This window comes from Eumetopias jubatus, unplaced genomic scaffold (assembly GCF_037043125.1).
Source record: "Eumetopias jubatus isolate StellerSeaLion01/CBP00866 unplaced genomic scaffold, mEumJub1_p1.0 scaffold_15, whole genome shotgun sequence".
In the NCBI taxonomy this organism is placed as follows: Eukaryota; Metazoa; Chordata; class Mammalia; order Carnivora; family Otariidae; genus Eumetopias; species Eumetopias jubatus.
In genome coordinates, this window is record NW_028274821.1 from 83,140,473 (window position 1) to 83,155,563 (window position 15,091).

General features: G+C 43.9%; 1 protein-coding gene across 1 annotated transcript; it reads right to left on the reverse strand.

Moving 5' to 3' along the window:
• Positions 1-229: 229 nt before the first annotated feature.
• Positions 230-8,589, reverse strand: PDCL (phosducin like). Its single transcript, XM_028107753.2, has 4 exons — positions 8,425-8,589; positions 6,795-6,971; positions 3,767-3,948; positions 230-2,017 (listed from the first exon to the last, which is right to left on the reverse strand). The coding sequence occupies exons 2-4, from the start codon at positions 6,964-6,966 to the stop codon at positions 1,466-1,468; spliced, it is 906 nt and encodes a 301-aa protein (XP_027963554.1). The 5' UTR covers positions 6,967-6,971; positions 8,425-8,589; the 3' UTR covers positions 230-1,465.
• Between the last annotated feature and the right edge of the window lie 6,502 nt (positions 8,590-15,091).

Sequence of the window (15,091 nt, forward strand, 5' to 3'; positions counted from 1 at the left end):
CCTGAATAACCAGAAAAAGCAAAAATGAATTTTAATCTTTTAATTCCAGATTACATTTTCCCTGACCTTAGAATTATACCGTTTTAAGTAAAAAAAACAAGCGAAATACATTCAAATGACAATCATTATTATAAATAAGAATACAAATAGAAAAGACTAGAAGGATACCTATAAAGATGATAATGCAGATAATTTTTGGTTGGCGGAATAATAAGACTTTTAAAATCTCTTTTTTAGCTTAACAATTTTTATTGCATTTTCTACAATGGACACCTATTACTTCTGTAGTAAAAAGTCTTTGCTGTTTTTCCTTTTAAGAGACAACCACCAAGCAAATTACAGCACCATCTACACAGTGAAATACTAATGACCATTTTTTAAAATGTTGTAGATTATATAATAACATGAAAAAAGTTTGATCTATATTAGCTGACCATACTATAAAACAGTATGTTCAGAATGATCCCATTGTTTTGTTTAAACACAAGCAAATGTCTACATATACAAAGAAAATACAATGGAAGGATATATGCCAAAATATTAATAGTGTTTTATCATAGACAATAGGATTAGATGTTATCCCAACTTTCTTATTTTCACTTCTGTATTTTGGCAAATGTTCCTCTGTTAAATATTACTTTTCCAGTATGCAAAAAAAAAAATAAAAAAGCTTTTTAAAAAGCTACATTAAAACAAAAAGTTACATTGTTAAATAAGAGAAAGACAGACAAAGAAATGAGCAGGAGTATCTTATTGAAAGATCCTCCTTTAAAAAGGCCTCCCAGCTCCAAATCAGCTCCGATTTCTAAATCAAGCTGGCCTTCCAGCATCAAGAGGGTAGTCAGCATCAATCTTTCCTCCTATTCAAGACTTAATAATGCTTGAGCAGGACACTGGCTCCAACAGCAGAGGTCACCCCCCTTGATGGGGCAAACACACATTGTCTGGAACTTTTAAACAAGACCCTGGTAGAGAACAGGGTCTAGGGTAAAAACGTAACTGCCTTCCAGGACTATGGATCTGATTACAAGTAAGTATAATTTATGATCATTGATGAAGGAGACACACAATTTATGTTGCAAAGAACACACTATCTATAGAGTTATACTCCCAGGCCTGGCAGAGACCTCTGAGATCATCTGGAGACAATTTCCAGGACACTGTCTTTAGGATGTTATGTAAATACTGACTAGAAACAATAACAGAGATGTCATGCTGGAGAATCTTAAGTAAACATTTCAAAAGCCTGGCTTCCTGTTTATACAATTTTAAGTCACTTTACTGCTAGCCACAAGGTGATTCAGCATTCCAACTGAATCTAAGAATTTCTTGACTTTACATATACTAAAAGGGACTACAAAGAACAGCTGAAAACCCACACAACACAGGAAGGAACAAAAATAAATACACAGACATGTGTCTTCCAGCCCAAACAATGAGAAATCTATGCAATTAGCCTAGCAGTTCAATCTATTTCCAAATCACTATCCTCACTGTGACAGGTGGCAGAGTTACACACAGACGTCAGCACCAAGACTTCCTTTTCAGGGAGCAATCCAAATTCCTGTAGAAAAGCTTCAAGGTCCACAGCAAAGAAATCTTCCCCCAGCTGGTCAGTGACACGAACAAAATTGCCAATCAATTCACCCCCCTTGTAGATCAGCAGTGCAGGGAGGGCGTTCCTGGTGAAGCGACTGCTGGCCCCGATAACCGAGCTCTTCACCCGGCAGAATTTGACGGCTGGGTACTCGGCAGCAAGGCAAATCATGCAGCCATTCATGGCTTCGGTCCCCGGAATGCCATCCTCATAAATATGGACCATGATGAGGGTGCTTTTCTGCTCTTTATCAATCATGTCTAAAAACCCTTCTCCGCTGGGGATCTCAAAAACCTGCTTGAACTGGGGCCCTTTGTGAAGCTGCTGCCGCATCTCTTCCATTCTCTGCTTCCGGTAGCGCTGGAGGAACTCTTCGTCATCTTGGTCCTCATTCATCATGGCAAACTCCTTCAGAGTCATCTGCAGGACGACCACAAAGTGAGCAGACGCAACACGAACACAACTCTGCGGTTATAGTTAGTATGCACCCCACGCTTATGAGATGTGAGGAACCCTGCCAAGTGCTCTGTATGCATTAAAGCCCACAGAAATCTTAGGATAACCCCACCGGGAGGGAACTTTCATTGCCCTCATCTTACAAATGAGATCCGAGGACTTGAGATTATTGGCGCCAGTTCACGTAGGTACGAGCCCAGGACTCAAACTAGATTTTTTTAAAACCCAATCTTTTAACTACCGCATTATGATGCCTCTCCATCCAAAAAGGCGGTTAGTATCACTTCATGAGCGTGTTTCTTTTGGTCAGTCTTGACAGTGGATTAATTATTTTATCCACTATGTCAATTCTGGTAAAAAGACAACAGGATATTAAGGAATTTTAAAAAGAACACTTGCAATTCTTGCTTTGCACGCTCCCCACACACACAGTCACATACACTCTCTAAAACTGGATGTTGCTTTTTATTACCAGTCGCAAGCTGAAATCATTTCTGCTTTTTTAACAGCAGCTGTCGGGTGTACCAATTAAGCCATAACCTGCTTTTGCCACTTGGCATCATTACATCATAAATATTTCCTCGCGTTTCTAAATATTTTTTTTTAGAATTACACATAATGTGCCATATTTTGCTTAACTTCCCAGTTTCTGGCATTGAGCCAGTTTCCAGCCCTGTTTCACAAGCACACAACCCAGCAGGACACGGACAGCTTCTCTCAACTGCCCCATGTGGTCATGTGATATGTTGTTATTATGCTGCTCTAATCTCCGTAGAAGGAAGCCCTGTGAGCAGTGGGCACATTGCCCTGCAGCCAGCTTATGTTACAAAAGTATCTTCCTTCTCCTGGCCTGGAACAGAGCCTAGCACTGCCTCCTATGGCACTGATTAGAGCGTGGGCCAGGGAACAACAGTAGATCAGAATGGACATTTCTGCATCACGGCCAGCACCATCCTTCCCCGCAGCTCCCAACTCTCCCATCTATCTTGGTCTGCCAGAGTGGCTCTTTCTGAGCCGTTATGGTCAGAAAGTCTCATGCCTCTAAATCCTCCTCAGGCTCCAGACAAATGACTCCTCACTCAATCCTCTTATGTGCTCCCTGATCCTGGCTGGAAATACCAGCCAAGAGCTGCTTTGGGCCATGGCCAAATGATCTCAGGCACTCCTAGACATTCATCCATGTTCAGAGGGCACGTGGGAGGATTAGATGGTCCTTTGATATGGGGGAAATAAGAGAGTCAGGGACCTGGTCCCAAATATCTTCCAGAGTGCCCATTTGCTTCTACTGTGTTGCCTTGTTCTGCTAAATTCTCGTGAACAGGCCTCAGGTGAAACAGAGCAGAATCACAGAAAGAGCAAAAAAATCTGGCTGAGACGCCTACTTCCTATTAGCATTTACTGGTGGCATGCCCTGAACCAAGGCCCCTCTCCTCTCGAAGCATCTGTTTCATTGTCGGTAAAACAGGGATAACGCCACCAACCTCAGAGGGTTATTCCTGGCCCAAGGTAAGGCCTCAATAAAGGACAGAAAACTCCCATTTACTGAGCACTGTCAATGGGCCAGGCACTGCACTGGGCTTTGCACCCAGAGAGCACTGTGAGGTAGAGATGCTGACCTCACCTAACTCGTGACAAACCGGACTCGGAACAGAAGACACAGCCCCACGGGAAGCCGGTGGCCACACTGAGAAAAGCCCGGGGGCTGCCAATTACCTTCCCACTGATCTTCTCCTGGAGGTCCTTCTGCTTGTGTTGCTCCTCCTCTTCATCCAGATGGGACCTGCAGGTCATTGACAGCTTCTTGACTAGCCTTTCCATCTCCCGGCACTGCTCTTCCCTCTGCTCTGTCTCCAGCTGTTTGAAGCGGCGCCAGTCATTTATCACCCCTTTTGGACCTGAGCGGGGGGTGAACGTGGAGGTGACCGAGGAGAGTGGGGAGAGGATTACGGGCCAGCTCACATCCGGCTAGAGCCTGCTCCATCGGCTGCACAGGGACACAGAGCACACAGGCTCACGTGGCCCCCACACAGTGACGTCCGCTGCGGCGTGGCTCTCCATAATTAAATGGACAAGCTAAGGCCCAACATCAGGAGGGGCACTAAATAAATCGTGATTCATCTACTCAAAAGAAAATAAAGCAACTCATACAAAGAATGAAGTAGCTATATGTTTCTTGCCATGAAAGATGTTCAAATATATTAGGTCAAAAAAAAAAAAAAGAGCAAAATGAAAAACAGTATCGTGGGACGATCATCCATTCTTTAGAAAAGAAATTGTTATGTGTATGTATATATATGTATGGATATCTGCTTATGCACATGTACCTTTGTATGTTCACAGAAAAAGGACTAGAAGGAAATGCCAACAGTTAACAGAGGCTGTCTCTAGGTAGGGGGATCCAAGGGAACTAATGAGACAGAACCGCTACTTTTTCCATTCTACATTCATACATTCCGTATTATCTGGATTTTTTTTTTTAGATTTTATTTATTTATTTGACAGAGAGAGACACAGCGAGAGAGGGAACACCAGCAGGGGGAGTGGGAGAGGGAGAAGCAGGCTTCCTGTGGAGCAGGGAGCCCGATACGGGGCTCGATCCCAGGACCCTGGGATCATGACCTGAGCCAAAGGCAGAGGCTTAACAACTGAGCCACCCAGGTGCCCCTGTATTATATGGATTTTTATAAGATTGTGGCAGGTTGTTCTGTTATTCAAGTTACCCCCAAGCCTCGCTGCTCCATGCTATATATCCCTGCCATGTGTTTTGTAGGACCTTTTATGGGATGGGTATATGCATCCCTGGCTCACTGATGTTGGGCTTGGCCACGTGACTTGCTTTGGCCAATGAATTCTGAGCAAAAGATTTACGAGCCATTGTTTCCAACAGTCCTCTCTTGCTCGCTAGACTTGGTCATGAAAAGGCATGTCCCAATCAGGGGTTGCTCCTTCAACCCTGTCGCTAGAATGACAGGATATATGAAGAAGAGGCAGGGCTGCTGCTGACCCACACAAGCAGCTTTGAGGAATACACCTTTACTATCACAAGCCACTGACGTTTGGAGGTCATCTGTTACCACAGGAAAAAAATATAAAAATCTACATGAAGATGGGGCACCTGGGTGGCTCAGTCATTAGGCATCTGCCTTTGGGTCAGGTCATGAACCCAGGGTCCTGGGATCGAGCCCCGCAGCGGGCTCCCTGCTCCGCGGGAAGCCTGCTTCTCCCTCTCCCACTCCCCCTGCTGGTGTTCCCTCTCTTGCTGTGTCTCTCTGTCAAATAAATAAAAATCTTAAAAAAAAAAAAACCTTTAAAATTCTACCAAGAAACACAAAGAAGGATCTGATTAAATGGAAAAGCAATACCATATTCCTGACCAGGAAGGCCCAATATCACAAGGGCGCCAATTAACCCTAAATTAATCTCTGTATTTAATGCATTCCCCTGTATGCATGCTCCTAAATTTGTTTTGGAAAAAGAAGAAAGCAAAAGTTAAGGGGCACCTGGCTGGCTCAGTCAGTAGAGCATGTGACTCTTGACCTTGGGGTTGTGAGTTCAAGCCCCACACTGGGCACAGAGCCTACTTTAAAAAAAAAGTTGGGAAAATGGTGACACAGAAGAGTATTGAGGGGAAACCAGCCCCACCAGATACTGAAACCTGTAATACAGTAATTAAAAACAGTGTGATATAGCACAATAAAAGACACAAATATAGGCAGGAATTCAGTACATGATAAAACTGACATTTCAAAGCAATAGAAAAAAGAAAGTTTATTCACTAAATGGTGTTGAAACCACTGGGTAGCAATATGAAGACAAAAAGGGAGCCCTACCACATACCTTGCACCAAAATGAATTCCAGATGAATCAATATTTAAGTGTAAAAAAAAAAAAAGACAGAAAAAAATCATGAACATACCAAGAAAAAGTATGGGAGAACCTTTTTATAATCCTGAGTGAAGACCCTTTCAATAAGAAAAAAAAGTAAGAAAGTATTAAATAATGCTTTCAGACACAGAAAAATAAAAGTTTTACGCCAGGAAAAGAACATAAAGTCAAAAGACAAACAACAAATTGGTAGAAATAGTTACAGCTCATAACACAGATGAGTTTCCTTACTATATAGCTGCCTAAAGAGAAAAAGACCAACCACCAAATTTTAAAAATGAGTAAAGGATATGAAAATATCTCTTAAAGTTAAAGAGGCTCAACATCCCTCTTGAAAAAGATAGAAAATAAAACTACAATGAGTTACCACTTGTCATCCACCAGGAAGCAGAGATCCCAGGGATCTCTGATAACACAGCAGGAGGGCAAGTGTATGGGGAAAATACCACGGGTTACATATAAAACAGCACCACCTCAATTGCCACAATTTGGAAATATGAAAATGTAAAAGTACAAACATGCCATTTCTAGGAGTTTATACTACCACAGAGTATACTACCATGTACTACATGCATACCTATGACTTCTGTGATATCAAACCACTATTAATTTGAGAAGCCGGATTCAAAAGCAAGTCCGTCTGTGTTAACTGCGTGTGTGTTCACAGTCTACGTATGCTGTGCATGCCTGCTGGCTTTGTGCACTGAAATGGCTAGAAGCACGCAGAGGGACATGATGACACGAGGCTATCTCTGGAAGTGAGACTGGAATTAGAAGTGATCAGGAGACTTCTGACTGATACATATTTAACGGACATTTGTTAAACCTGATCCCAGAGCTCAGGGATTCCCAGTACCTGTGTTAATTGAGATGCCTTCGCCTGCCAACTCAGCATCTGCAGGCGTCGAACTACGGGCCAGTGCAGCCCCGCCGCCGTCCTTGCCCTCACGGTCGCTGTCCTCGCCCTCACTGCTGCTGTAGTAGTACTGCAGCTTCTCCCCCAGCAACTTATCATCCAGGGTCGTCATGGTGCCTAAGAGAGGCAACGGATCAGGCTCTTTGTTGGTGTGAACCAGACAGACATGGACTAGGGGCTCACTTATGCTGAGATCCTACTATTTACAAGACCCGAAAAGTGATTTTTTGCATAAGCAGGATCTCAACAAATCCATACCATCATCCTGGGTGACAGGGTCAATCACGCTCTTTTTGTCAAAGGTAAAATTGAAGCTCAGATAAGGGAAGTTTCTTTGCCAAGCTTTACAGCGAATGGCGGAGCTGGGACCAGGCCCCAGGGTGCCTGACTCCAAGACACCGAAGGCGTGAGTCACTGTCTTTCGTATACCATACCCCGCACTAGCCTGTTGGCTTGGAGCAATCTACTTACTGACTGGAGGTTTTACCTACACATACTTTTAGGTTTTCCTATCAACTACGACTGCTGGGTAATTGAAAATTGGGTAATAATCCTCAGAAAAAACTCCAAAAAGCAGCATCAAGAGTATTATGCTGAGTCACTCTTTGTTTAAATCAATCACTCATGTGTCCCTTGCCTCCAACTGCCCCTAACGCACACTGTGCGGTGAGGATGGATGGGCTCTGAAAGCCCTACCAACTTTGGTTAGAAGAAGGGCCCCTGACAAGATCTTACTGATTCCCAAGAGTTTAAAGGGCAATGGTTAGAGCCAAGACTGCATCAGAAGAAACCAAGGGCACTTGGGGAGAAAGGTACAGCTTAGCTCCTCAGAGGCTAGCTTGCCCTTCCAGGAGGAAGGGTGCCAACTCTAGTCCCTCCCCTAAGCATCGTAATACTATGCTTCCTTCATTAAACACTTATCACCGGGCCTGTGAAACTCCGTTACAAAGTGGCTCTCCCAAGGGGCAAGGGGTTCCTGAAAGCAGGGACCTCCAAGGTCCAGCACAAGGCCTTCGCACCATTCACTAAGCACATACGGAGACAGGCAAGGTCGGTGCGGGAAATGCGAGACTCTAGTAGTCAGAGAAGCTGCACAGAAGGCAGGGCTGATCGAAAGAAACATGCAGATACCGGGGGGTGAGGGCCGCGGGGGGCCAGAACCAAACTTAAAGAGGCATGGAGCGGCCCGGGCGGTGCAGGGAGGGCAGAGACTGGGCAGGGGTGTACTCGGTGAGGGCGGGGCCTCTGAGGAGGACGCGGCTAGGGCGGGGCCAGTGGAGCGGCCTGAAGGAGGCGGGGCCGGCGGAGAGGGCGGGGCCTCTGAAGGGGAGGAGGGGGGCTGGGAAAAGCGGAAGGGCTGGTGGAGGAGGCGGGGTCGCGGAGGGGCGGTGAGGGCGGGGCCAGCGGAAGGGTGGCGGAGGGGCGCGCGGAACCGTTGGGGGGAACCCGAGGGAGGTGGGACCAGAGGAGGAGGCGGGGCAGGGAAATCGCGGCGGCCGTAGGGGTCGAGGGGGCGCGCAGACATCACCTCCCACCTGTATTCCATGCCCGCCCCTTCTTCCCGACTGACCTCAGTGCAGTTACCCCGTCTAGCTCAGTCCGGATCCTTTCCGGCTGGCAGCTCCGGACACTTCGGAAGGAAGGGTGCGCTCGGGAGGAGGAAGAGAAGTGGGTCGGCGCCTTGAGCACTAAGAGAAAAGCCGCCGGAGTCCCGACTGCGCGGACCAATGAGGCGGCCTTCCTGCGGTCGGGCAGACGCACGCTGCCCAATTAGGGGCAGCCTCCCCCGGCGGCTGAGGGGAATGCTACGGGTCCTTCTTTGGGACAAAACACCTCGACGGCAGTAGTACTCTTCAGTTGGCTTTGTTTTAATTTAAACGAAAAGTTATCCTGTACGTACCTAGTTTTTAATAATAAAAGTTTGGTTATCTTTGAAGTTTCTGAAACCGTTCCACCTGTGTTTCTTATTGGTTCTTAATCACATCGCGGCCCATAAGACAGACTCAGAGACATTAACTGTTTTGCCCAAAAACACACAGACTTGCATTAAAAAAAAGAAGAAGAAGCCAGGTCCCCGATAACGCTGTGTGAATTTCTGAATTGGGTCCTGGAACAGAAAAAGGACATGAACAGCACAACTGATGAAATAAGGTCTACTAACAATAATAGTGTATCAGCAGTTTTGATAATTGTACTATGGTTATATAAGATGTTAACCTTTGACTACTCTGGGTGAAGAATATAGGAGAATTCCATGTTACTTTTGCAACATTTTTTTAAACCTAAATTTCAAATTGAGTCCTTATTAAGGTGTCCAATACACAACCATGAAGTAATTCATAGAAAGCTTTGTGCAAATTGAATCATCCAAAATACCCTAAAACAATACACTCTAAAATAGGGCTCCTAATTTGAGGAAGAGATCCTCAACTTGTGGTCCTACGACCACTACGACCACCTGAAATTGTCTGCAAATTGGTATACGTGCGCATTTTCCTAAGAAGCTGTTGGTTCAGGCTCTCAAGAGTGAGAACTCCCCTGGGGCGCCTGGGTGGCTCAGTCGTTAAGCGTCGGCCTTTGCTCAGGTCAGGTACTGGGGTCAGGACCCCGCATCGGGCTCCCTGCTCAGCGGAAAGCCTGCTTCTCCCTCTCCCACTCCCCCTGCCTGTGTTCCCTCTCTCTGTCAAATAAATAAATAAAATAAAATATTTAAATATTTTTTAAAAAATGAGAACTCCCCTCCCCAAATTTAAGAACAACTCATCCTATGGAGATCCGGTGGTGACTTTTGTATTTTTGTTCGCAGAGTGAATAATCTTACCTTAATCAGATTTGTGTGTTGAACAGCCAGCCAACTGGAGGATGCTTGTGATCTGCCTTAAGTGACAAGCCAGCACCCAGCAACAAAGCCTCTGCAAGGCAGATTCCCCATAAATATCTGTTAAATGAATGCTAGGTGAATGCATTTGCTTTTAATTCTGTTTTTCTGACACCTCCCTGAAGCAAGGATCTTCTTCATCCCTGGTGGTGCTTTGTCCTTCAAAATTCACTTTGGGGGCGCCTGGGTGGCTCCTTTGATTAAACAATTACCTTTGGCTCAGGTCATGATCCCAGCGTCCTGGGATCCAGCCCCTGCGTAGCAGGGAGCCTGCTTCTCCTTCTCCCTCTGTTTGCTTCTCCCTCTCCCTCTGCAGCTCCCCCTGCTTGCGCTCTCTCGCTCTCTCAAATAAATAAAATCTTTAATAAAAAAAAATTCACTCTAAGGCTGTAATCCTCAGTGCTACCCAAAGATCCTTGTTTCCCTGGGCAGGTTACCCTCCCATTCACTAAGAGGAGCAATTCACATCTCTTTTCTCAAATACTCAACGCTCTCTCCGCTCTCCTGGCTCAGTTTATGACCTTGGTTCTTATTTCACCTGAAAAACAGAAGCAGTCAGGAGCTGAGGACTCCTTAAAACAAACAAAACAGAACAAGCAGAAGCAATCAAAAGAGACTTACACTCATGTCCACCTTCAAAACGCACCAACAACCTCCTGCATCTGTACCTATTAAATGAATCACTGATGCAGTGGATCCCACTCCTCCAGCCTGGTAAAGGACTCTTCCTGCAATTACCTCCTGTCTCCCCTGTATATTCAAGCTTGCTTTCTACAGCTTGCTTTTATGCTTTCCTGGTTCTCATCTCCAAAAGAAAAAATCCTCTCAGATACCATTTTCCACCATTCAGATTGTTAAAAATCAGAAAGTTTGATCACAGCAAGACTGTGGGGAATGCATTGCTGGTGAGGTGTAAATTGATACAACTTTCATAGATGAGAAATACTGGTCAATAAAGCAAAAATATATACCTTTACTCTTAATCATAGGAAAAAACTGAGGGTGGCTGGAGGGGAGGTGGGTGTGGAGATGGGGTCACTGGGTGATGGACATTAAGGAAGGCACGTGATATAATGAGCACTGGGTATTACATAAGACTGATGAATCACTGAACTCTCTACATCTGAAACTAATAATACACTATACGTTAATTTAAAAAAAAGAACTTACGGAACAGCGAATGACTGGCTAAAGTTCTCAGAAGAATCTGACTCAATATATTCAGTAGTATAAAAAATATATAAATACCTTGTTAATTAGATATTTGCTGTTTGAACGGTAGAAGAGTATCAATAAATTATAAAAAAATACTTTTAAAAATTTAATATTTTTTTTTAGCCCAGAAATTCCACTCCTGGAAGTTCATCTTATCAATACACTTGCATGAACATAGTATTTAGTTTAAAAAAAAAAAAAAAGCAAGGTGGTGGAGAACATTATGTATTAATTTCCTGCCTTTTGCATTAAAAAAAAAACCCCTAGGGGCGCCTGGGTGGCTCACTTGGTTGGGCGACTGCCTTCGGCTCAGGTCATGGTCCCAGGGTCCTGGGATCGAGTCCCACATCGGACTCCCTGCTCGGCGGGAAGCCTGCTTCTCCCTCTCCCACTCCCCCTGCTTGTGTTCCCTCTCTCGCTGTCTCTCGCTCTCTCCCTGTCAATTAAATAAATAAAATATTTTTTAAAAAACCCAAAAAATGTTACTTGCTTATATTTGCATAAAGAAAAGCATTAAAAAATTTGTAAGAAATAGAATAGTTATCTTCAAGGGATAGAGGCAAGTCAGGCCTGGAAGAGAGACTTTTTGTATATAACTTTGTGTATATTCTAGAGTTTAAGAGTAATTTTGGGGGGGGCACCTGGGTGGCTCAGTCAGTTAAGCATCTGACTCTTGATTATGGCTTGGGTCATAATCTCAGTGTCGTGGGATCAACCCCATGTCCGGCTCTGGGCTAGGCATAGAGCCTGCTTGGGAGTCTCCCTCCCTCTCCCTCTGCCCCTCCCTACCCTGCTTGTGCTTTCTCTCTCTCTCAAAAAATAATAATAATAATAATAATAATAATAATTTTTTTTGTAGTTAATACTACCTGAAATTGTCCCTTCTGGTACAGTTTTAAGGCTGATTTTCATTTCATTCTTTTAATATATTCACTCTCCTGGTTGTATATGATGGAGGGTTATATCTAGTGGTATCCTTGTTGGGAATATAGTTTGCATCCGTTAGGAGTGACTGCATATATGAGTTAGTTACCTAACAATATTCTCCAGGACTGCTCAGCGTAGCAGAATTTGGGGCTGGTGTGGATAATGACATTTCTGTTTAATGGGAGTACCATGTGTAGCTTATAGTTCTTAAAGTGTTTTACTTGTAAGCTTTTTGTTTGCTTATCCATAGAGCATACTGAAAGTATTTCTTAGCGGGAGGACCAAAATCCATAGCTGTTTTGTGACTATTAAAGCATTCGCCTTTTTTTAATAATTTTTTATTGTGATGTTAATCACCATACATTCCATCATTAGTTTTGGATGTAGTGTTCCATGATTCATTGTTTGGGCAAAACACCCGGTGCTCCAGGCAGAACGTGCCCTCTTTAATACCCATCACCAGGCTAACCCATCCCCCCACCCCCCTCCCCTCTAGAACCCTCAGTTTGTTTTTCAGAGTCCATCGTCTCTCATGGTTCGTCTCCCCCTCCGACTTACTCCCCTTCATTCTTCCCCTCCTGCTATCTTCTTCTTTTTTTTTTCTTAACATATATTGCATTATTTGTTTCAGAAGTACAGATCTGTGATTCATCAGTCTTGTACAATTCACAGCGCTCACCGTAGCACATACCCTACCCAATGTCTATCACCCAGCCACCCCATCCCTGCCACCCCCCACCACTCCAGCAACCCTCAGTTTGTTTTCTGAGATTAAGAATTCCTCATATCACTGAAGTCATATGATACATGTCTTTCTCTGATTAACTTATTTCACTCAGCATAACACCCTCCAGTTCCATCCACGTCGTTGCAAATGGCAAGATCTCATTCCTTTTGATGGCTGCATAATATTCCATTGTGTATATATACCACCTCTTCTTTATCCATTCATCTGTCGATGGACATCTTGGCTCTTTCCACAGTTTGGCTATTGTGGACATAAAGCATTCGCCTTTTATCAAGGGAAAATCTTGATCCAACCAAAAGATTTGCAAACTGTTATTAAACATATTTGAAGTTTTGAACTACCTGAATGAAATTCATATAAAAATTCTTAAATGCCCTGAGGCATGGGTTTCAAGACTTCCTCTACCCTTAGACTTTTTCCAGATGATGATAATTAGACATAAAACAGGATTTGGTCTTCCACTGTGTTTCCCACCAATATTTTTGTAAATTTAAAACAAATTTGTCCCTGTCGCTTGGGTTTTTTGATTTTTTTTTTTAAGATTTATTTATTTACTTTAGAGGGAGGGAGGGAAAAAGAGAGTGCGGGAGCGAGCAAGCACAGGGGTGGGGAGGGGCAGAGGGAGAGGGAGAGAGAAACTTAAACAGATTCAGCACTCATTGCAGAATCCAACTCAGGGGCGGGGCTCAATCTCGTGACCTTCAGATCAAGAACTTGAGATCAAGACCTGAGAGGAAATCAAGAGTTGGAGGTTTAATCAGCTCTGCCACCGAGGCATTTCACTTGGATTTTATTTATTTATTTATTTATTTATTTATTCATTCATTCATTCATTCATTCATTCATGAGAGCGCGAGCACGCATGGGGGGGTGTAGAGGAAGAGGGAGGAGGGGCAAGCAGACTCCCTGGTGAGTGCAGAGCCCCACAGCGGGGCGCTAGAGCTGGGGCTCCATCCCAGGACCCTGAGATCATGACCTGAGCCAAAGTCAGATGCTTAAATGACTGGAATTTTTCTTATAGAAGTATTAAAGGTCTAGAGACAGTTTGGGGTGACATTAAGCAGTATGAGCACTGTTTGGAACAACTAGTCTTTTTCTTTCCTTTCTCTCTCCACTCTCCTCCCCCCCTTCCCTTCCTTCCCTCTTTCTTGGGGGTATGGAGCCAGTCTGTGGCAATTCAATGTCTTTCTTATTTAGAAATTAAACAGCCTTTTCTTCTTGTATTAATAAATATAAAATCAGTAATACTTTAGATGCATTTCTCTTTAAGTTTTAAAAGTGTTATCTTTACTGAGGGCTTTAATTTTGTTAACTGAAATTTTCTTTAGACGTTGGGTTGTCTTTAAGGAGCAATTACATTTCTTTTTAGAGTTTTGATTAAGGCATTTGAGAAAAATCAGAAAACTTCGTGTTCGTAGCTTTAGTAACATTTTTCTTTTCTTACACTTAAGTGTACGGAGCCAAATTTCCTCTTTTTTAGAACTATTTGAGTTTTTCTTATTTCATATATATTTTTCATCTCTGTAAGCCAATCAGAATGGAGCTCTGCAAATTTTTGAGACCTTATAACAGATGTAACCTTTATTCTGTTAATATGGTGGATGACACGGATTGATTTTCAGCTGCTAAACTAACTTTACATTCCTGAGATAAACCCAATTTGGATGTGATGTATTGTACTTTTTATACGTATGTAACTTTGGTTGGTCTAGCAATAATTTTCCCGTGGGCTTCTCAACATGAAAATTGGTGCCCTCAAGACCTCCTGTCACCACTGTCACCCGAAGGCTTCCTGTCTGCACTGGTGCCCATTACCTCCATGGGTTCCTGTGTAGCTCACCTGCGGTCCAGAGACTTGCTTCCTGCTGGCCAGCAACCAGCTCCAGCCTGGGCACATCAGCAAACTTCCCTGTTGTGTGGTGGGCTGAATGAACTTCACCTTCTGCACTGAGGTCTATACCACAGTCTTGGTAAGAGGGCTTCTTTCCAAGTATGTCCTTCCTTAGATAGGGTCCCATATGGATTCCTCTAAGCCATAGGGTCCCATATGGAATTTCCTTTTATCTTATATTCATTCATTTATTAAGTCTTAATAATTCTTTGTTTTAAACTTCCCCTGTATGGTTTCTGTCTCCTGTCTACAGATAAGGAGGTCACTAGGTCTAGTCCACGCATAGGGGAAGGGGACTACACAGAGCATGAATAACAGGAGGTGGGGATCTTGGGGAGCTATATTAGTTCCTGACTGTGGTCGGGATCAAATGATGCTTCTAAGTAATAATGACAAAAGAGATGGGATCATACTTCCAAGATCAGGTTACAAAAGATTGTGAGTTCTTTATAGCGCCCTGCCCCCCACCTCTCTACCCATCCCCTCTCCCCCTCCCCTACCCCGTCTCAGGCTCCTCCTGTTTGCTGCTTGGATGAGCCAAACTACCATATTGATTGTGAGGGGCTCAAGTGGCAAGG

Excerpts from the sequence above, each read along its gene's own strand:
- PDCL (XM_028107753.2), bottom strand. The coding sequence starts at position 6,966 with ATGACGACCCTGGATGATAAGTTGCTGGGGGAGAAGCTGCAGTACTAC. Across the intron at positions 3,949-6,794 it reads AGGCATCTCAATTAACACAG|GTCCAAAAGGGGTGATAAAT; the intron begins GTACTGGGAATC and ends CCCCCCGCTCAG. Across the intron at positions 2,018-3,766 it reads AGGAGAAGATCAGTGGGAAG|ATGACTCTGAAGGAGTTTGC; the intron begins GTAATTGGCAGC and ends GTCGTCCTGCAG.